The sequence below is a fragment of the Panthera tigris genome, chromosome A1, assembly GCF_018350195.1.
Source record: "Panthera tigris isolate Pti1 chromosome A1, P.tigris_Pti1_mat1.1, whole genome shotgun sequence".
Classification (NCBI taxonomy): domain Eukaryota; kingdom Metazoa; phylum Chordata; class Mammalia; order Carnivora; family Felidae; genus Panthera; species Panthera tigris.
This window is the reverse complement of record NC_056660.1, coordinates 68,221,113-68,244,117: the sequence shown is the minus strand read 5'-3', so window position 1 is coordinate 68,244,117 and position 23,005 is coordinate 68,221,113. Positions and strand designations below refer to the sequence as shown.

Below are 23,005 nucleotides of genomic sequence, written 5' to 3'. Positions count from 1 at the left end.
AACATTTTTAAATGTATAACAAATTAAGTATTATCTATTATTTGCGCGCATGTAAAATTCAGAGGTGTGTTCCCATCCAAAGTAATTTTGTTCCCAAGATATAATAACCAGTAGAGAATGTATGAACGTCCCAAATGAAAGAGAAAAAGGGACAATGTTCTAATAAAGCAGTTAAAACATTCTTAATAAATCCAAAAGCACAGATAAAGCTAAACTATCAGATGCAAATCGTGGTCCCAGGAGTCTGATTTCCAAGCTCATTTCCAACTTCATACCTTTGCAAAAGACAGGGAGTTTGCCTTGGGTGACCCAGTCCTCTAAAGGTCAAGCATTTAAAAAGCCAAGCTTTTAACACGTTCTAACAAAAGTATTTATTCTTTGTGCAATACTTCAACCAAACTTTGTGCAATGAATGAAATATTTATTTATCAAACTGCTAAGAGTGTTTAGGAAAAAGCCAGTAAAAATTCTTTATGGCCAAGCTAATATTCCTGCACACTGGGATGCAACTCCCAATTAAAGCCTTATTTCTACAAGCATAATTTCTTATCCTATTATGTTAGAATTCACACGTGGATATTTTTTCCTTTTAAGTGGGTGCTCCTGCAGTTTACATAAAACAGTTTTAGTATATACGCAAATAGTACAAACTCAAATTAATTCCTCCCATGAAATAAACCATATCCTTTAATTTACTGGAACATACAGATGTGTATGGAATTGATAAAAATAGAGGAAGAACTCATTTATATTAAATATTTATACTAAATGTAAACTCAAAACTTCTCAGATACGTTCATTCTTTGTTTGTTTTCTTTTAAGTTCCTAGGAATTTAAAATTAACTGGGAAAAATAGCATTCCTTGTCTTGTATACTTATATACTGATGTCCTGGCACACTGATACACAAATAAAAATGAGATGTAATGATTTTATATGTAAATATTATCACAGTATCCTTGAAGAGCCCGTTGCAAGTTGCTAATACCAAATTCAGCTGGTCGTATTGTAACTTCACTTTTGGATTTAGAGACTTGACTATTAAATAGAAATTATTCTATTTAATCCCTCAGCTTCAGTCCTGTCTATAAGGCTTCCAAATAAGAATGTGCCCCAGGACATCAAATCATGTCCTTTTTCTCTTTATTCTTTTACTTCAGCAAGTCTCCCTAAAATATTTATGGGACAAAATTTTGCAATTTCTTAAACTGATACATAAATAATACATATTTTAGAATATATTTACATTCTTGCTTACTAAGTGACACTACATTGCCACATAGAGTGATATTCTGAACTGCCTGGAAAGGAAGGTATCCTACAGAAAGCCTAACAAAGGGGAAATTTGTATGGCAGAAATTAGTCGCAGCAACGCTTTGGACTTACATTTGACAAAGAGACATGTACAACCACTCGGGTTTAAAGGAATTGTAAATTAACCTTGAAGTTAACTGAGAGAGTTAACTGGACTCACCCAGCTTGCCTGGACCCTCCGCCTCAGTTTACATAGAATTCATTATATGGATAAAGACATAAACAAGAATGGCCGATGCTACTATCTGTCAGCTGTTACTGCCACCTGGCCTCTACACCGGGAAACTCTGGCCATGTCTTTGGCTAACTTGTGGACTATCGTATGTGGTATAAAAAAATGAATAACTTTCCTGGCAGCCATGAGCTTCAAGAAGTCCAAGAGATTTGATTTTAGAAGGTAAGAAAGCTTTGAGTGTTTCATTTTTTTGGATGGTAGCATTTTTCTTGAAAATGTAATTTGATTATTACTTTTTCTCCCCCCTGAGAAATACAGCTTGCTGGTACAATCTGAATTAAGTGTACTCTGGGGTGAAATACAGTCTGGGGATGCAGACAGGAGTCCAGATGAGGAACAGTTACCAATTGAGTGCCTCTGATACAGCTACCGCCCATTTGACTGCTGCTTCTGATGGTATAGGATGTGGGACACGACAGGCCATGGGGCCCACGGAGGGGACAGAACAAGTTCCAGCTGGAGGGAGACCCCTGGAGGGAAGAGAAGAGCCAAGTGTGTGTGTGTGTGTGGGGGGGGGGTAGGGAGTATAGAGGGTAGGGTGTAGGGAAGCCATTTGGAAGTAAAGAGGGCTCTTCTGTCTAGTTTTAAATCTGGTTTTTCTTTAGTCAGATTATATTTTTAATTCACAGCAAAGAAACATAATTTTAAAATAAAGACAAATAGGTACATTTTGTAATCTTCCCTGCTGCGTCTTCTCAGAGATTTTCTTTCTTACTAATTCTATATAGACATATAAAATTTGTTCTACACATAAAGACTTCTTCAATCTCCACTGTAATTTTAATGGCCAGCAGGATCAAAACCTTCCGTGGGTGTCTGAATATTTCAATTTAGGTACAAAATGTGCATTCTTAAAAGAGCAGATTTATACGTGGCCCTGAAACATGGGCTATGAATCGGATTTTGACAAGTCCTAATCCTCAGCCTGTCCATTTTAAAGAACAGTTAATTAAATCACAGTGCACCAAAGTGACCTCGATAGACTGGCTGTCAGTGGCACCCTTCTTGTCCTGCACTTGCCCAAACTGAGACTGATCTCCAAAGTTCCTTCCTCAACCTCCTGTGTTTTCTTGGAAGGGGCAATCGAAAATTCCCCTGGCCCCTGGGTCTGCCAGAATATATATACATACATATATATATATATATATATATATATATATATATATATATGTATGTATATATATATGTATATATATATATACACACACACACACACACACACGTCAGAGAGCTGGCTACCACACTGGATTCCCCAGAAATCTCCTCTCTGAAACATCATTGTTGTTTTGGTGTAATTTGAATAGATGCCTCCTTGATTTTCTGGGAGGCTCTGAGCGATTTTTACCAGAGCCCTAAGAGCTAGGTCAGTATTGCCAGTCATATTTTGCAGACACACAGGAAAAGCAGCACAAATGGTTTTAACCGGCTTGCACGACGTACAAAGTGCTTGTGCAAACCAGCATGAGTTAGAGTTGTTAGCTCATTCTGTCTGCTGGCACGGGAGTCCCCTCCAGGGTATAGTGACAGTCTGCGATGACCGGGGAAAACAGTGATTCCAAAGGACGTGTCTATACCTCTCATGGGGCCAGTGGAGATCAGTGCTCAGAAGAAGCCCTGTGGGAGCCTGGGAACCAGGGAAAGGCGGGGCCGTGGGCTAGTGTCTAGAGCAAACAGCATGGAGCCCTGTGTTGGAGGCAGCAGTGACTGTCCGCAGGAGCCATGTGGGGAGAAATTGCTGAGGGACCCTGGGGCTGCTTGGTCCTTGCCCGGGGGTGGGGGTGGGGCAACCACATCCTACCCAGGGCTCCTCCCAGTGGCTGCTGCACATGTGTCTGCTCACAGCAGTGGAAGCCCCTCCTCCCAGTCACAGGTCCACTGCTTCAGCCTCAGGGGACCCCAGTATGGTATGTGATGGGAAAGAAATCAAATACACTGAACAGGATGTACTTCTGTTCATCTCTCTGATAGACCAGTCTCTCAAATTTAAGTCTTTTCTCATAGAAGGAGAACCATGATGAAGAAGGGTCTAAAATAAGATTTTAGCCAATCTTGTATGGTAAATCAATATTTTGAACTTTTAAAAGTATTATTTTTAATTCCTTTTTCCACTAAAGGAGAACACACAAAAATGAGACTAGCTGATGTCCACAATATTGGGCAATTTAAAACATTTTAAAACTATTTTTAAAATAAAGACACACTCGATTTCAAATTATGAGCTCAGGGATAACTCTTTGGTGGACCCTCTAGTTGTAACAAGAGTATCGGTGATGCAAAAAATATTACTTGGCTGCAGTGGAGTCTACTTTTTAATTAGCATTTCCTTCAGGTGGTCAGATTTGAGAATCTGATGATTCTGCTTAATCCATAGCCTTAAATTATTCCCATATGAGCCCAGTATACACTTAGTCTAATACATATTTGCTGAAGACAAAGCATGAATGGCCCCAAAGAATATCAAATGGGTTGTTTTCCCCTCAAATGTGTTATGAGCAGCCATTTAATAATCTCTGCATCCTCCGGGAAGTGCGTATACCATTTGCTTCATAGTGCAACAGCAGTCAAATTTATTAAAAAGAAGACAGGGTCCCTGCGTATTAAGCTGACTGACTACGGGGCCCAGGCAGGAAATGCACATGAGTGAGTGGGTCAGGTAAGGAGTGTGGCAGATGGGAGGGCCCGTGCCTGGAAGGAATGGCGGAGCAGCTAGTCAGCTCCAGCCAATGGCTACCTGCAGAAACCTGGGCTCCACATTGCTTGGCCTTTCTGTTTTCCAAAAGAGGATGGGAATTCAGCAACTACTTGACATTATAGAAGACAACTCTGTGGGTCAAATATATCTTTGGGCTGAATGCTGGTTTGTGCCTTACTTACTGAGAGGAGATATCCATTAAGCCTGGATTGCTAGCTTCCTGAGCCAGGTAACAGTCAATGCTGTAGGCAACACTGGGGAGTTAATCCTGCAACTTGCAGACATTTGACTTTCACCCAAAGGAATAGGGTACTTGACCAACAGGCACCCTCTAAGAAAAAAATACTGTCCCTCCCTTTACTGATTCACCAGATAAGAAATATCCACATTGCCTTCTCTCTTCCAAGATGATGTTAGATTTTGGCTGAGCCAACCATATGCTCTTACCCTTGGCGGACACTTGAAAACCAGCTGGCCAGAGTAAGAAATGCACTTGGTTGAAAGCAAAATAGTCCATGCAGAGGCTGAAACACTGAACTTGAGTGCATCGGCATCATCCACTCAACCACTGAACTAACTAGCCCTGGTTAGCTATTTAGCCAAAGAAGACAGATCAGCATAGAATTTCTCCAGGCTTCAGAGGCACCAAGTACTAACACTTTCTGAGTTTTCTGCCTCGTGGTGGATAGCCAGGAACTGAACATATGAATACCCTAGGTTATGGTGAGCTTCCAGATGACTTCCAGAAATATTCATACTTGTTATATAAATGTGTTCATGACAAAGATTCATGGGATGCCAGATGAATTCTCTTTCAAAATGTTAGCTCAATATTAAAGTCAGTAAGAACTCTTACTGCTTGGCTTAATTGATGCGAAAAACATTTCAATGAAAAGACCAACTGTTCCTACGGATCCAAACCACAAAATAATTAGAAGAGAAGAACAATGTTTTACTTAAATCTTCCTGTGAATAGCCATCCAACAGTGTCTTTGGAGTGTTGAGTTTGATGATGTAGATAAAATATGCCTCATACTATGTTTGTATGGTTTTGCTGAAATCTGAAGGAACCTCAGTGCATCTGAATACTACTAGCATGGGATCTCTAATGCACATTTCTGAGCAAGGCTGTTGCATTAACTGGGTCCACAGCAAAGTTTTTAAGAATGAGGCCATGTTTCATTCATCTTTACATCTCTACTGTCTAGGGAGGCACGTATTAACTGTTGGGTGCATGGAACGCTGAAAAAGTATTTACTGAGGACACGATCCCACAAAGCTGCCATCAGTAGCATACCAACAGACCACTCACAAGTGCGATATAGTAATGGGGGCAGGAAAAGAACCCTTTGTGCAATATATATCTCTGTAGTCTTTCAGGGAAATTCAGAATTAGGGAATATTTGAGAAAAATAAACCATTTCCCTACTCCCTGTTATATATCGATAAGGGAAAAATATTCCAGGCTGGGGAAGAATCACTCACAAAGACGGAAACAAGGCGGAGAAAAAAAAGAGCCACTTGAAGAAAACTTCTAGACTTGGTTGACTCCTTAGACAATCTGTTTCATGGTTACAAGGCCCTGTTTCCTTGGAAGGTAATTTTTAAAAGGATGTTTCGCTATCTTTTTAAACAGAACTTATTATTAATTAAAAAATTGAAAACCGAATGGCATTTCCTGCAACTATGGCCAAGCTAGGGAAGCTTGCTTGTTGCTCACCAGGCTAATATTTTTTTTTCTTTATTTACAGGGTTTTTTTTTTCTTTCTATTCTGTCATGCATGTTTCTCTTCACTACTATCTACTGGCATCCCTCCCTCCTTCAGTCTGTCTGCTGTTTAATATTCTCTCCGTCTTTTCTCTAGTACTTCTCATGTCAGTCACGACTGTCTGAAATTCCCTAATTTTGTCCAAGAGGCCAAACTTGTGAAGTATTTTTGTTGAGGCGAAATGTACAAAGGCAGAGGCCCATGGGTCCATTTTTGGCTGCAAACTCATTCTGTACTTAATCACAGAATGGATTACTAAAGTCAAAAGCAAATGTCTTTGGTCTCAGTGACCATAGCCTTATCAGAGCAGTTCTAATGATACGGGTTAATAAATGAACATTTGTAAGCACTCTGGCCTACTTCAAGACTATGTGTAAACTTGAACCACACAGACAAGTCAAAGATAATTAGTGGTATATGAAAACACACTTTGGAAAATAGTCCCAGTCATCATTTGGGGGAATACTGTTCTGAGAGAAGGCAACATCTTGTGCCATATTTGACTTGATTTCAAAATGGGCTTGCATGTATGTAGGAAGGCTAGGCACACGTGCGGGTTGTGGAAGAAAGTTCTCAAATATGGCAATGAGTTTCACACTCAAAAAGAGCAACCCAAGGCAGCCGGAATGCCCACAGTATTTAGCAGACCGTAAAGAGTAGGTTAGTCAGATGATTGTTTTGTCCTCTGTTCTTCACAGAAAGTTTACATCCAAAGTTCTAATTCCTTTGTTTTCAATGACATATCATTTTGCTGAGGACTCATTTCTAAAATTTTCTATCCTATAATATTTGAACAGAAAGATTCTTCAGATATACTTTCTAATACATAAAAATTGATCATTTAAAAATATTAATAATTGAGGTTTTGCATGAAAGTCAATAACCCTGGTCTCACTGAAGATTACTGACCAGGGTCCACACTGACAATTTGTATTATCTGGATTTATCTGGATAAAATACATACATGGAAGTTCTTGATTTGAGTACGACTGCACTTCTCACATGATTCCATGTCACATGTGGAAAAATCTAGATTCTTGTAAGTATGGGGTGAGGCTCTGCTCATGATCCCCTTATCTATCCCACACCTAGCCTCAACCAATCCAAGTCCCTTGAGGGGATGCTGAGGATCATTTCTGTTGGTTTTACAGTGAGACAGGAATCTAGCCCTCGTGTCGCCTAAAAATCCATAGATCATCCAAGGATGACTCTTTCTCCTGTAGGATATAAATGAGAAAGAAGGAAAAGGCCTATGAGAGACTTTTTCGTTCCTCATGCTTCCCTGTAATACTACAGAAGTGTTCAGGGGTGTCGGGTGCTCGTTCTGGAACAGAGGAGCCATAACACCATGTTTGCTCTGCAAGTGCCAGAAGAAGTCAAGACAAAACGAAAATGAAACCAGACCCTAGACTGGAGGGGCCACACGACAGCCAGGAAAAAAAAGAAGTGGGATCAGGCCGTGGCAACCAAGGAAAATGGGAAGGAGGGTGGATGCATGCATCTGGTGGTCGGGTAGGGACAAGTCCCAGGTTTTCTCTTCCTATTCATGCCTGACACTTCTGTCTTCCACACCGTGCATTGCATCCCTACCCCACCGACCTTCCCCAGCAAACATCCTAGCCAAGGAATTCACCGTGGATGATGGTTCCTCTACTCCCAGCGGATAGAGAAAGCGAAGGACTTTTCTATCACACAGCTGTCTGGGGCTTTGAGTTAGGCATATGCTCTTGGCATCTCTCTTGAGTCTCAAAGATACAGAAACGTCCATGCACATGGTATTTGGCCTGTCCCATGCTGTTAGTACAGTATTATCCTTGAGCAATGTCATGAGCTAAGTAAACTATGATAGGTCAACCTGGAGACCTTACCATCAACTTCCTCACTGTCTCTATGGAAACATTATTTGAGTCTCAAACCAAGTGACAAAGGGAATTTTGAACAAACACTTTTAAAATTAAGGACTTTCTATATATGAAAGAAGGCTAAATTCCTCTACTATATCAGACACAGTATACAAGATTTGTACCACACTATTTAAGAAAATATTCTGGGGTGCCTGGGTGGCTCAGTTGGTTAAGCTTCCAACTCTTGATTTCGGCTCAGCTCATGATCTCACAGTTCGTGGGTTTGAGCCCCACGTCAGGCTCTGCCCTGACAGTACAGAGCCTGCTTGGGATTCTCTCTCTCTCTCCCTCTCTCTCTCTCTCTCTGTCCCTCCCCCACTTGCACATGTGCGTGCTCTCTCTCTCTCAAAATAAATGAACTTAAAAAATATTCTAAAACATTATAGGGAAAAATTAGAAAATATTTTTCTAAATATGATATTTCATATTTAGAATATTTTCAGTGAGATGTATAGCAAGTGAGGCTACCAGGGATGAAATAGGCTGCCCACCTCAGAGGCTATTCACGGAAGGTGACCCCTGGACATGAAGGTGGAATCCAAGAAAACTTTTTTTATGCCTTTAAAAATCAGTTTATGCAGCAATGGAAAAGAGATTTCCAGAGCAGTCATTTATACCTGCTCTTTTCAATATGGGGTTTTGCTTCCAGTAATAAATTGAAGATTTGGGCCAAGAAAAAATCACAGAAACAAGATCCTGTTGGATTCAACATAAAGTCCTCAATCCTGCTCAATACCCTGCTTTTATATCCACCTCCATTATGTTGGACTTAGAATCCTGAGCACATTTTGGCTGTGGTGTTCATTTTAACAGTGGAGCAGAATGTATAATCCAGCCTGCTAAGAACTGGCTTTTAGGACACTTAAAGGCGGAAAAGTAACCAAATGCTAAGATTCAGTAAAAGGAATGGTAAGATTAATGTTGCATGCAAGCCATGAAATGTGTCTCATACTCATCTTGCACATTTCTGGAATTGGTGGGATGACCCTGCCATCTAACAAAATTTCCAGCAAATTAGTATTTTTTTTTTTCCTATTTTAGTGCTTTGCCTGTGTGTCTGCATATGTGAGTCAGAGAGAGAGAGAGAGAGAGAAGGTGGTGAACAAAACTACTTAATTGTGTGTAAAATCATGGCGCAAAGGAAAAATCAGGGTCCTGGACTGGAATTTCAGGAGGCTTATCTGTGCCATCAGCAAGCTTCGTGACCTTCTGAGCCTGGCTTTCTCACTCTGCTTGCACAATGTTGGTACCTCTGCAGGCTGGTGGGTAGCTAAACCAGGTTACCATCTGTCTTCCCTAATAACTCCCAGGGGGAGTCAAAATACCAAAAATGGAGACCGAAAAAAGAAAATATATAAAGAAAGCTCCTCTATATTCTCTTTTCTTTCTTTATGGCAGTCCTCTGTCAAAACTCAGTGGCTAGGACCATTCTTTGAGCATTTCTACTTTTTGAGATGATCCTTATTATATGAGAAGTGCTTGGACTGTCACTGTTTGCATGTGGGTTTACTGCCTGGCACCCTCATTAGGTAAGATTCATGAGAACAGGGACTGTTTTGTTCAATACTGTATTCCCAGGAGTGCCTGGATGGCTCTGTCGGTTAAGCGGCTGACTCTTGATTTTGGCTCGGGGCCTGGTCTCATGGTTCGTGAGTCTGAGCCCCACATCGGGCTCTGCACTGACAGTGTGGAGCCTGCTTGGATTCTCTCTCTGCTCCTCCCTGCCTCTCTCTCTTTCAAAATGAATAAATGAACTTTGAAAATTTTTTGTAAGTGCTGTATTCCCAGAAATGTCAATTTTACATGAAACATACTAGGTTCTTAGTAAATGTCTGTTGAGAAAAGGTATGAAGGTGCATTGCCACTGAGTGAACACTGGGCTGTTGTTACGGCCTCACATCTCAGCATAGACCCCGCTTCCAGCGAGGATGGCTCACTGAGGACAAATCTGCTTGTGTACGCAGCTGCCTGCTTTACGAAAACAGAACTCTTAAAAGACAACACAGCCACAAAAAATAATTTGTCATGTAAAAATAACTTTATGCGATGGACCTAATAAAAGTACAATCACATGTTTTCTTTCCAATCCTAATCCCTGCTTTGTTGGAGAAATGTCTATTCAGATCCTTTTTCCAATTCAGAAAATTGTGGCAAATAGGCATAGCTTAAAATTTGCCATGTTGACCATTTTTAAATATACAGTTCAATGGCGTAAGTACACTCACTGCTGAGTAACCATCAGCACCATCCATCTTCGGGCCTCTTCATCATTCCAAAATGGAACTCTATGCCCATTAAAGAATAACTCCTTACACCCCCTTTCCCCCCAATACTTATTTCCTTCTTCCTTTTTCCTTCTCTTCTCCCCATTTTTGGCTTTAAAATGGGATCCCTGGCTCTCTGTTTCATACCTGAATTGTCATCAGCTTCCTAGGCTCACTTTCTAATTCAGCTCCCTGGCTTGCTTACAGACAGCCTCCTAGTGGCTCCTTTGAGTTGCCTCCTCCAAGCCACCCCAAACGTTTATTCCCAAGTAGTGATGTTCAATTCACCTGAGACAGGTGTGAAGGTAAGGTTCTATAGAGACTGGGAAGAAAAACAGTGTCTCTCCTTTTAAATTATCGTTGTTTAGGAGTGCCCGGGGGTTAAGCGTCCAACTCTTGATTTTGGCTCAGGTCATGATCTCACGGTTTGTGGGTTTCAGCTCCACGTTGGGCTCTGTGCTGATGGTGCCAAGCCTGCTTGGGATTCTCAACCCTGTCCCTCTCTCTCTCTCTCTCTCTGCCCCTCCCCTGCTTGTGCTCTTTCTCTTGCTCTCAAAATAAATAAACTTAAAAAAATCTTAAAAAGATCATTGTTTGAAAAATTAAAAAAATGAAAAGCCCTGGATGAGAGGACTCCTCTTGGTAGACTCTTTCCAGCCAGAAGTTATTTGCCAGTTTACCATCCTGGGAAGGGTGAAATGGTGACCTTGTCCATCTGCTTTCTAGCTGTTGTTTTCTGGACTAAAATTTGAATTTCCTTATGGTTTCATCAACCAACAGTATTTTCAGACTATTTCTGATACTGAACTTGGATTTCAAGAGGTTTGTTTCTATTAGAACTTCCTTCTTAAATGGTTACAACTTTAAAAACTAATAGTTAAACTCAATAGTTAGACGTTTTAAAGGGAACCATATAAAGAGATTCATCCCAGTCCTACAGTGACCATAAACTCCAATCTCATTCTATGGTGGAGACCCAAGAGAACAGGATTTGGAGGCAGGTAAACCTGAATTCTAAAACTGTCCAGTCACTTCCTACCTGCTTGAATCTTAAACAATTTATTCTTTAGTGTTTGCTCTCCTCTGGAAAATGTATAAGACACTTCACAGAGTTCTGTTGAATAGTAAATGAAACAATGTATAGTAAGTATCTGGTTTTGTTAAGTGTTGGTTCCCTTTTCTTAAAAGGGAAGGGAATAAATAAAATTTCGTTTCAGTTTCTATTTAAAATGGACATTCAAATAATAATATTGTGCATTTAAGTATTATATGATCTGTATTGCCCTCCATCTATGTTGTTAATAAATCTGATTTTGATGATATTAACATACTAAAAATGTCAAATATAGTTACTCTCCTTTCTATATTTGTGTATCCTGACCTGTCACTGACAACTAAATAAATATAAGCTGGATTTCTCTGTTTATTCATGAAAGTCTTGACTGTCACTCATACTGATCATTTTTCAAACTAAAATCTTTGATTATAAAAACATCAAGAGTCATCAGTGTATGATGATCAGTGTCCACTGTAGTAGAAAGTTAATATCCAATGACAGGCAGGATTCTTTTGAGTTAGATCCTGTCCAAGCCTGTTCTAGGCCCATTGGATGTGTTATACGGGCAAGTGATTCAACACTTATCATTCTTAGTGTTCCTCATTTCTACAGTGTGGATCAAACATTGTCCCTAACTCATGAGTTGTGTGGATTAGATCATGTATTTAATGAGTGCCTAGTGGTAGGAAGCACGTGCGACCACTGTTATTTGGTAATATTTCACCTAAGTTAGCTTCCTAGGCCAGGCCACAAAACATGAATACTTTGACAAGGTATAGACAGCATTTACTAATAATGTGTGTATCGCTCTGCTTAGAGCAAACCACGATTTATGGACACTTCTGCACACCAGTCTCGTCTAACACACATCCATGCTTCTGTCTTCAAACCTTCACCTGTCCTGTCCTGGGGTCCCCTATATACCTGTCCTGTCCTAAGCTCCACATACACTTGTCTTTTCCTGGGCCTCACATACACCGCAGACAGGGGACTTATGTTGTGACCTTATGTTAAAAAAAAAAAAAAAGCAACACTTAAACACCTTTTTTTTTCCAAGGCAAAGGAGTACAATGGGGTTTTCTTCTCATTCTTGACATATTCCTTAGCTTTCCCTTTTTAAACTTCTCTCCTTGTTCAAGGCCATCCTTCACATTGCAAGGGCCAGAGAAGAGCAAAGAAAAGGTGAACAATAGGAATAGATTCAAGTAATTCCTTTTCTCCCGAATTCTCATAACTAAGGTGGTTCTCTGGCCCTTTCAAACATTTCAGTGTAACAATGACAAATATTGAAAGAATGACTCATGCAAGAGCTATGAAATTATTATTGGAAAATATATTTGGAGAAAAAGAAGGAATCAAGTTTAACATCCCTGGGTATCTTTTTGATTCCTCAAAAACTTTTCTAAGTTCTAAGAAGGAAGCAAAGCTATTGATTGTTCAAAAACAAATGTGTAGCTCACATATTCTTGCTGTGTTGTGGTTTGACAGTGGGGTAAGTGCAGTGTTAGGAGGCAAGTTTCGAACCCTCATGTAACCTTGAGCAAGTCACTTAACCATTCTAGGTCTTTCTCACTGTGCAATGGAAGGTTAGGGGCTTGGAAAAGTTCTGAATCTGGTTTTGCCACTTGACCGATGATCTCGGACAAGCCTCTCGGCTTCTTGAAACTAGTTTCCTCATTTGCATAATGGGGATAAGACTAGTCCCTTACAGGGCCATTTTGGGTTTTAATAATTCATATAAAAGGCTTATTAGCACAACGTCTGGTTCTTGGAAAGTCCTCCATAAAGGAGAGCTGTTGAGTTGTCTGTGTGTTTTCTCTGCGCTCTCTACTTTGTGGCTGGGGGAATGATCAGTTAAAGCACGTTCTCAGGAGGGCAGTGTGGTGAAAGAGAAAAAGCAGTACTCTCAGAAGGACACAGATAATTGGGTTCCAGCCCTGGCTCTGTCAATATCTGTGTGACTTGGATAAGTTGTCCTGCTCACCTGGGCTCCTGTTCCAATTTGCAACTTGCATTTTAGTTTCCTTTTTTATATTACTGTGGGAGTATGGCAGGACTGCAGTAAATTTCTCTTATGGTGTACTGTCTTTCATGACTGTGAAGAGTTGATGCAGGTCTGCAGTCAGACCTGCAATGCCTGATATAACCATGACTATGGAAAAATGGGTGACATTTACAACGACCAGCTTAATGATGCTGCTTCCAGACTGTGGTGAACAGTGAAGAGTGTCTGCATTTGATGACAGGAAGCTCATCGACATAAGCTCTGAGGACCTTTGAAAACACCAGAGCGAAGGCAATGATAGAAAGAATAATATGATTTGATCACTGAAAGTGAAACAGACCAAAAGCTCCAGCAGATTAGATTCTAAATGCTACACTTTTTCATGAACCAACGTCAGAGAATAGTGGTCAACAAACTGGTCCTTCATAGTACAAATACAAGTGAAGATGTGTCAACAAGAACTGTTCTTCTTATGTGAGTCATTGCAGAGATGTCTTAGAGAAGGCTGGTGTGGCAGGGAGGAGGAAGTTGGTGAAATCCAGATACTATAGAAGCGGGAGAAGACCCTTGGGAGGCCAAAGGATCAAAATGCGCCTTTGAACTTTCCTGATTCTTAATTATCTATCCCTCCCCATATTTCCTCTTTTCTCTCCATCCCAAGTTCATCTTTTCATTGATGAGGTAGCTTCCTCCTTAGTGAACCTTCCCTCAGCCTGTCCCAGCTAGTTCCCACCCACTCACTTGTGGTAGATTAGCGTTTCCTAGTCTCTGATTTAACTCATCACTGCCCTGCTCCCATCCTGTCCTCCTAAGCCCTCAGTAACTAATCCCTTCTCACCTCCACAACTGAACTTTCCGGCCCTGCCCAAACGCACCCTCTCCTCTTTCTCCCACTCACTATGGCCTAGAGCTCTTTGTTTTGCCCATGTGAGCCAGGGTCCACCCGCCTCCTTTAGATCTGATAAAGTAATAGCTGTTCCATCTGCCTCTGTTGTGGGATAAAGTCCAGGACTGATTCTAAAACTCTTGTGTGAACCACATAGGCTATTGAGGAAGAATGCGGGGCAAGGGGGAGGCATAGACTTCAGGGTCAGATGGACTTGGGGTCAAATGCAGGCTCTACTACTGATGGCACATGTGGCCAATCTAAGCCTTGATTTCACCACATGTAATAGAAGAATAGGTCCCATCTGACAGGGTTAAATATGAGGACACACGTAAAGCAGAATGGTGGTACGTTCATATGGGTTGTCCCCTTTCCCCCTCACCCCATGCCCATCTCCGCCCCTTATGCTTCACAGTGGTCTTTATCTGTCAAATTCCTACATACCCCTCCAGACCTACTCCCCAGCCCTTTTAGGGATAAGGCCCTGCCACGGAGCTTACCGCCCACATAGTAACGTTTGAGTATCCGACTATTTCGTTTGCTGGCATTCTCCCATTGCTCCGTGTTTCTCTGACTAGGCAGTAAACTCCCGGTATCTAGCCCCTGTCCACAGTGGCAGCCTCCAGAATGATCAGCAGACTCAGCCAGGTCTGACCTTGGAGTCGTCACCCCCAGCGATGTGGCCCAGAGGGAATGCTAGCAGGGGCTGAGAGGCCAGACCAACTGGCAACTGTCTGTGACACGTGGTGGCGTCAGATCCAGTAAGTGAAGGAACAGTCGGGTCAGCTGGCTGTCCCTCCCCCCTCATCAGGAAGCGGTGGGGATGTCTCCTCTCCATCTGCCCACACAGAAAGGCTGCCAACACCCCAAACATGCTGGTAAGAAGTGCAGGAAGGTGGGCGGCAGCGGTAGAACTTGGGGAGCTAAATGCCTATAAGTCAAAATTGTACTCTGTTCCTAACAACTTTTATTAAGAATGAGACCCCATTCATCTTTCAGCCCTTGAAAATGGATTTGAATTCCTGCGTGGTAGCTAGTCTCTTTCCGTGCAGGTCTACAGCTGAAATAAACACACATACAGGATGAACAGTATATTCACTCTGCTCAAAAGCGGAAACCTCAAATTAGGAAAGTTGAGCATGATTTTATTACCATCAACAGAAGCCAAAATACTACTGGGAAAAGAACTTCTCAATCTAAAAAGATTCCCCCCAAATTCCATCAAAATGCAAAAGAGGATGGGATTTGAGTCATAATAAGTAGGACAATCCACCAGGCAGTAAAGTCCCACATAAGGACCCTTGACATTTTCTCTTCAGCTGCACAAAATTGGAGCTGATATGTCTTTAGGTGCTCCATAGAAAAGAATTCTACCCAAGTTTCTCACCATGAGGTGTAAATTATTCATGAAAAATGAAAATGCACTAGATTACGACACTTACATAACTTAGCCTTTCCTTTGAGAATCTGCAGACACATTTATGAACTGAACCTCAGGGTCGTTTGGCCTGCAAAGCAGCTGCCTCTGAGGCAGAAAGCTAAAAGATCTATTGTCTTCTTATTTTCTGATTTCTTGAAGAGCAAAAACAATCTGCTTCTGTACGGCTGTCCTAGATCCAAGACCCACCCCTCCCCCAAAAGTGTTCTGACCCGGATGGTTCCCTCTGGATCCTGATGCCTGAGCTGCACTGCGCCATGGAATTTACACTTAAATTGCCAAGCAGCTTTAGCCAATAGCATTAACTGAATGCAAGTCCTGCAGTTTCAAAAACATTTAGCTTTTTTTTTTTTTTTTTTTTACTTAGAGCTATAGCAGGCTCCAATCTCAACCCCCCCCCCCCACGCTTACTCACTGCTGCCTCTTTCCACAAAATATTTAATATGGCAGTTCTGCCTCATTTGAAGCAACCCGATCCATTACTGAAACGGAACCCCCTTCTATTGTTAGGACATGAGCAAAACGTGCAAGGTGGCTAAGGAGCTTTAGTGGTGGGAAGTCAAATGCTGAGATGGATGTTCTCCACCTGAGTACTATTCACAAGGGCTTGATTTTGACACTTGCCCTCTGGGCCTCTCTGGAGCACAACATAGTTGGGTCCCAGCTGCTTTCTACAGTCTGTTCCCAGGAATGAGCAAATGGTGAGAAAGGAATTCGAGCATCCGTACTTGGAGGCCAGTTACCACCGTGTGTTTTGGCAGAGGTGTCTCCCAGGAACCCACTTCCCCCACACCAATGCTTTACAGAACCAAGATTTTTCTTGTGGGGGAAAAAAAAAACAGGCTCCAAATGGGTCAAATGGTGAATAGTGGGGAGTGTTTAATGCCTCCTACGTTTATCTGAATATAGTCCTGGCAGATGGCTTTGCATAATAGATGTTTTATAAAACTCTTTGAGATGAGAGTTTAAGTAAAACATGACCTTACCTTTCTAGATTTCTTCATTAGTACAGGCTAACTTACATATCCAAAAATCTTTATACAAATAGCTTTGAGGTTGTGTTCACATTTATTTGTGAGAAGTAAAATTTGATGCTTTTAATCTTTATTCTTCCCTCTCAAGTAATTTGTAGCAGGCCAGATAAAGCATGCTATTATGAATCTGGTTGCGTGTAATTTTTTTTTGGTACGATATTATTGAAGTTGATTATCAGATACAGTAAATTTATAACTGGCATGTATAGAAAATGGGATTTTTCTGACTTAGATATGTTCTCATAAATAGAGAATTATATGTGTATATTACTAATTTTCAATAAACTCTTCCTAAGGTCAACTTTTTGTTAAATGGATTTAATCTTTGGAGAGTGTTTAGAAGATGTGACAAGACTTTGAGGTCATAATTTTAAACCTGAGTCATCACTTTTTGTAGATATGATTGAGAGATTTTTAACATATTGCCAGAAATATAATTTGTTTTCCCTAGCTTTAAAGGTACTGGTTGGGGGTGGGCACCTGGGTGGCTCAGTCATGATCTCACTCTTGATTTTGGCTCAGGTCATGATCTCGCAGTTCAGTGGGTTTGAGCCCTGCATGGGGCTCTGTGCTGAAAGTGCAGACCCTGCTTGGGATTCTCTCTCTCCCTCTCTCTGCCCTTTCCCCCTCCCTCTCTGAAAATAAGTAAATAAACTTAAAAAAAAAGTTACTGGTGGGGTGCTCTATAAAAAGCTTCCTAATATCCAAGTTCAAGAACTTTTTCTTCCTAGCACAGTCTCATTTCCCAGAATGAATTAGATGGATAATCGCCTTCACTGCCCACATAGCTCTCACTGTGGAAACACGGGCGGTGTGTATTCATTCCAAATCTGGAGGGGCTCTTTCTTTCGAGCAAAGGCTTGGGAGGTCTTTGAGCTTCTGTGGTTCTGAAGTCTCATTTAGGAAGAAGTGGAAAGGCACATGTTAGGAGTAAGCACGCTGGAGACATGGGACCAGTGAGTCCACGCAACTGCTGTCCCTGAAGGGACTTAATTCAGGTCCTAGGGAGCGACTTCCTATGGCTAATCTTCCACCTCAGCCCAAATTTCTTTTTGTGCCATAGGACCTTAATATTTGGATGCGTTTGCCATGGGATGAGTTTTTATGTTTCTCTTTGGTTAAAAGTAACTCTCCCCATGTAAGTGGCAAAGGCAAGACAAAGTATGCCACTTGCCAGTGGCCACCGTCTCAGTTAAAACCTTTCAATGGTCTCCATAGACTCTCCAGCCTCAAATCTATCTGTTCACTCTCCCCAGACTTCTGTTCTGTCAACTATCCTGTTTAAAGACCTCTATTGGCCAAATCAGGCAAAACCCTTTGCCTTGGTCCTGTAAGGTCAGAATCAAACCCAACTGCAGTCACCACCACCCCTCCCACCGGAAACTAAGGCTCTGACCAATCAGATTGCCTCCTCCCCGGAAACTGAGGCTCTGGCCAATCAGATTGTTAGCTCTTGGCCTCACCTTTTACATGCCCCTGCCTGCCTGTGCGCATGTGCGCTTGCCATTCCTTCTTTCCAGCGATGCTCCGAGGAGCGTGCAGGTAGAGTCCTTTCAGAACTCAGAGGCTAGAAAAAGCACTTCTAGCTGCCGGGATGAAGGGAAAGACTCTCAGTATAAACTGTATTTTAACTGGGTCTTCAAGGATGTTATTAGGTAAACTGAATGAACTCTGTATATAAATGAAGAAACTAAAACTTGAAGTGTATTTGTTCGGAAACTATTTTCTCTCTTCTTGAAACAGAATGTAGGTTTGAAATAAAACATAACAAAGCAATGACAGCATAGAGTCCTATAATAATTCAAGTTATAAGAATTTCAATCTGTACTCTTGTTAAATGAAATTTCTTGCAATATGAAAAAAACTAGGCAATCCATATACTAAGCTGTATACCTCTACGTCTTTTAATGTGTACTCTGAGATCAAATATTTCCCAATATAGGCATCTATAGATTGATACATTCTATCTGTTGGGCTGAAACAGACCGCTTTATATGGTATTTTCATTTTCATGTCTGACCTTCCTTGTTACCAGGCCATTTGTTAGTTGATGGGCAGAAGTAAGAGTCAAGTCTGGGCAAGGGTTTCACCCAAAAGAAGCCCGTGAGCCTGCTTCACTAGGACTAAGGACGAATTCTTTTTGACTTTTTATCTTCTTACTTCTTATCTTACTTGTATAAATCCTGTTTGTAATTTTCACTCGACTCACTGTTATAATATTATGCAGAATATTCATATGTGGTTATATATTGCAATAGTGTGTATCAGCTATATGGTTTCCAAACACGACCTGGCAATTACATAACTAGCTCAAAGCTCAAGTTCAGGCCATCTCCCACCCCCCACCCCCACCCCCCTTAGGATTCACCATAGTTTGAGCTGCACGAGCAAGGCTTCTTCATTTCCTCCTGTAGCAACAGAGTGTGTTGCTATTGGGTCTCACTTGAAAGATAGTTTTATTTGGGGAGGGAACTGACTTTTGTGTATTTATAATTATGAGAAAGGTGGTGTAGCACGGTGGTTAAGAGCAAGGCTTCTAGAGTCAGATTGCCCGGGATTCAGTTCCAGCAAGACCCTTCATTCGCTGTTGAACTTTGGCTAAGGTAGTTAGTTAACCTCTGTTTCAGTCTTACCATCTGTGAAACAGAGATGCCCAAAGCTGTGCTCATAAGACTGTGATTAAGGCTTACATGAGTATATCTATACATACGTTCCCTTTCTCATATAATATAAAATATATGGCATGATATATAATGTAACATATATGAGAGAGAAACCATTTAGAATAGTATCTTGTGCAAAATAAGTAGTTGGTAAATTATAATCTTATTAGGTAATGATTATGTAATGTAATTTCTATAGTAAGGCCCAAAGACCTTAGCTGAAAGAGGAAATAGCTGCTAATAAATTTGTTCATTGCATCTTTGTTTATAAAGCTATGCCCAGAGTCAAACAACCAAAAGGATTATTTTATATTTCCCCCCAAATATTTGGATTTTGTCTTCACTGCATTTCAAACTACAAGTCTAAGTTCATTGAAAACTTTCATTGCTGGCCCCTTGATTCAGCCCTGAGAACATAATTTCGAGGTTTGTACCTGTTCATCTTGGCTCACCACGGGCTCACGTGTAAAGGAAGCCTGGACCAGAGGGTCTGTCATGGGATGTTTTGGTCTATCTTCTTTCTTCTATGAATGACTTGTCTCTAATTACAAATGCCTGTGGGTTTGAACTGTTTGAACTGCCGGTATAAATTGATCAAATGCACTGAAAGACTGTCAAAACCCTAGCGCATTTTTTGTTAAAGACAGATCACTCCATGAAGGAAAAAGAAGGCAAGATGCTTATTGTGCCCTGAACTCTGAAATCGTTAGCACTATTTGCCATTCCGCTAGTGTCTAGCTTCATACATCTGATACTTTGGGTCCAGCATAGCAGCAAAGGGACCACAGGTTTTCTGGATCTTAGGGCTGGAAGGGACTTTGGGGTGATCTAATGCTGGGCTCCCTCTCCCAAATGAGGAAACTGAGACTTACTATGTTTAAAGGACACATCATTCACATGGATATGATTCCATTTGAGTTTAAAGGGTGAGATTAACAAGACAATGACTTGTCATTTAAAGGCCATCAGCATCCTCTGAATTCTGGATTCTGGGGCACTGGAAGACATTCCAAGTTCTTGTTTGGCTGCTTCGCTCTTTGAAACTTGTTGAAAATACATAAAAAATATTCTATCTGAAAAATTTATATTTACGACTGTTTCTTTTTCTGTGGTTTTCTTGAGCAAGCTGACCTTCCTGAAGAGCTGCTAAAGGAATTCTCTTCTTCATCACTGAAGTGGAGCCCAGCAACTAGTATATCTGATAAACTGCAAGACACAGATTTAGGATTCTCGAAGCTACTGTCAGGTACTCCTTTAATAATATCTCTTTAAATGTAGCTGGAGTTAAACTTGTCAGTTCCCTTGCCAATCACAGTCTGGTGTAAAATGATATATCTTAGCCTTTGCATATCCCATGCTTCCTACCCCTGCCACCCTCCCACGTACAGAAACCCACACACGGGTGTGCAGTCTCTCAAAGTTTTTCCCAGGAAAGGGAGCCAAAAAAAAAAAAAAAAAATCACCAGGCTGGAAAAAATATTTATGATATGTGATTAAGTATTTACCATATGAATGGAATTTATGCCCGAACTCCACAGTGTTTCTTTATCTTGACTTCCTTTCCATTCTTAGGAAAGATCTCTCAGCATTAGAAGCACTTAGCTTGAGGTGCCCGAGTGGCTCAGTCGGTTGGTTAAGCGTCCGACTTCAGGTCATGATCTCACTGTTGGTGGGTTCAAGCCCTGCATCTGGCTCTGTGCTGACAGCTCCGACGGAGCCTGGATCCTGCTTCGGATTCTGTGTCTCCCTCTGTCTCTGCCCCTCCCCAACTTGCTCTACGTCTCTCAAAAATAAGTAAAATGTTAAAAAAAAAAAATTAAAAAAAACAACAAGTGCTTAACTTGCCATAAAGTATAGTAAAATTCCATCATAATGAATGCCAGTATATGATACTTCAAACTTGTTTTTTTAGGAGAGGACTTTCTCACAAAAATTCTGTCAACAACCACAAAAACATGGTTCAAGAAGGCAGGACTCAGACCTAAATATCCAAACATCCAGCTTCCTTATTACGAACGAGCAAATGAAAGGGAACCTAGTTATAGCAGGGATGAAAATTGTCTCTCCCTCTTCCAGTCCATCCTTTCTTTTGAATCTTCTTCCCAGCTAAGAAACTTACTTGCTATTCTTTATCATATCTGTCTGGAAGCTGAGTTGGCTTTCCTTAGAGGTAATGTGGCATTTTTGAGGTGGTGAGGGAGAGCTGAAGCGTTATCGCTAGTTTATGTCTGCCTCTGAGAGCACGCGTGCCCCCCCCATCCCTGTCCCGCTTCATCACATTTCAGAGGACACAATCGGACCTATCACGGGATTTTACTTTTATTCCTTCATTCAAGTGCACTCACACTTGTCGCTTCCGTGATGGGACGCATAGCACTGGAATCACTTACGCACTTGAACATAGAAAGAAAGTGTGAATCGGCCCTTCTCACCTGCAAAATGCAGTCTGGAATCTGCATTTATGACCTGACATGATTTCTCCCAGTTTCTCCCATTAGCTCAGACCTTCCTTCCGGCCTACTCCTATATCTATTTTTATCTTTTATCAGTACGGTCGATTTTACTTTAAAAAAAAATTAAGCTAAAAAGCAGAACCAAAACCATTGCTCTTCTATGAAGGGAGGGCATGCGCAGTAACGTGTTTTTCTAGGCGAGGTTAAGAGTTTACGCTCACCAGTCCTCATGTGCCTCTCCCGTGCGGGAGCACATGTTTGCAAGTCGGTTGGCTGGGGTTAGGGTGACGGTCAGCCTGTGATTACAGAGTGGGAAACAGCCAACTGGTTCTCACTGAGAAATAGGACATCCATGGTCTTTCCGGCACATGCGTTAAACCAACAGAGTTAAACACCCCTAATTAGTTATATCCAGCCTTTGTGAACTCAGTGCCTAGTATTTCTCTTCCAGTACGCTCTGGTTCTTAGGCCAATATCTACACAAATTGTGAAGTGGGGACCAGTGAGTTTGGGAGCACATACGACCAAGGCGAGATGTGGACAAGAATCATTCAGACCTCAAATTTGACATGAAGGAAAAAGGGGAGACTTTTCTCAGAGGAGAACTTTTTTCCTCCCCGGCGGGTGATAGGGTCTGAATGAACCGAATCGAAATATAGCCAGTTTTCCGGCTCAGCTTTTACAGTTTCTCTGTGGCAATTCACAAACCACTGGATACGTAATGCTGTACTAAAAGGAATTTAAGCCTGTCAGGTTAATTACACAATATTAGGTACGAAAACAAACAGTGCAACACAAAACATAGCTACATCATTATTTGCAGTAAATGTTAACTCTAAATAAGTGCAACCTGTCCATAAATGCTGGCTATAAACTAATTAAAAAAATAAAATTTGATGGATAAACATGAAAAAAAAATTCTCACCGAGAATTTTTTTTTTAAATATCAGCACTCATTTAGAGTTTGGGATTTGTGAAAGAAAGCTTTAAAAGGAGCAAACCTGATTGGCTGTGGCTGTTGCTGCGAAGGGGACACTTGTTGCAGGAGTTGTTGCTGCAGAGACAGTGGCTGACGTAGCGCTGTGCATCATGGGTACTTTCAGGAGGGGTACCATGGGAGCAATGAACAGGAGGGTGTAGCATTATGGTAATAGAAGTGGTATTTTGGCATGGTGAATATCAGAGCAGCAAGCCATCATGGGTTAAACCAGCAGATGGCATGCAATCACAATGCAAAGCAAGGAAGCATGGGAGAGAAATAAAAAAGGGAAAATAGCTTATTACAAGTACAA

The 23,005-nt window shown here is 41.2% G+C and overlaps 1 protein-coding gene and 1 long non-coding RNA gene across 6 annotated transcripts in view; one reads left to right on the top strand and one right to left on the bottom strand.

Moving 5' to 3' along the window:
• The window catches only part of MBNL2 (muscleblind like splicing regulator 2), a 158,004-nt gene that overhangs the window by 3,231 nt on the left and 131,768 nt on the right, over nucleotides 1-23,005 (bottom strand). For 2 of the 5 annotated variants that reach the window (XM_042979461.1, XM_042979478.1), the window contains one exon: nucleotides 22,715-22,809. The exons of the other annotated variants lie outside the window; for them this stretch is intronic. In XM_042979461.1, coding sequence (XP_042835395.1) covers nucleotides 22,715-22,809 — 95 coding nt within the window. The remainder of the gene's footprint in view (nucleotides 1-22,714; nucleotides 22,810-23,005) is intronic. 5 annotated transcript variants of the gene reach the window in all.
• Nucleotides 1-23,005, top strand: part of LOC122236729 — a 74,329-nt gene that overhangs the window by 46,009 nt on the left and 5,315 nt on the right. Inside the window, exon 2 of the long non-coding RNA XR_006214959.1 lies at nucleotides 20,387-20,506. This is a non-coding gene — a long non-coding RNA (uncharacterized LOC122236729). The remainder of the gene's footprint in view (nucleotides 1-20,386; nucleotides 20,507-23,005) is intronic.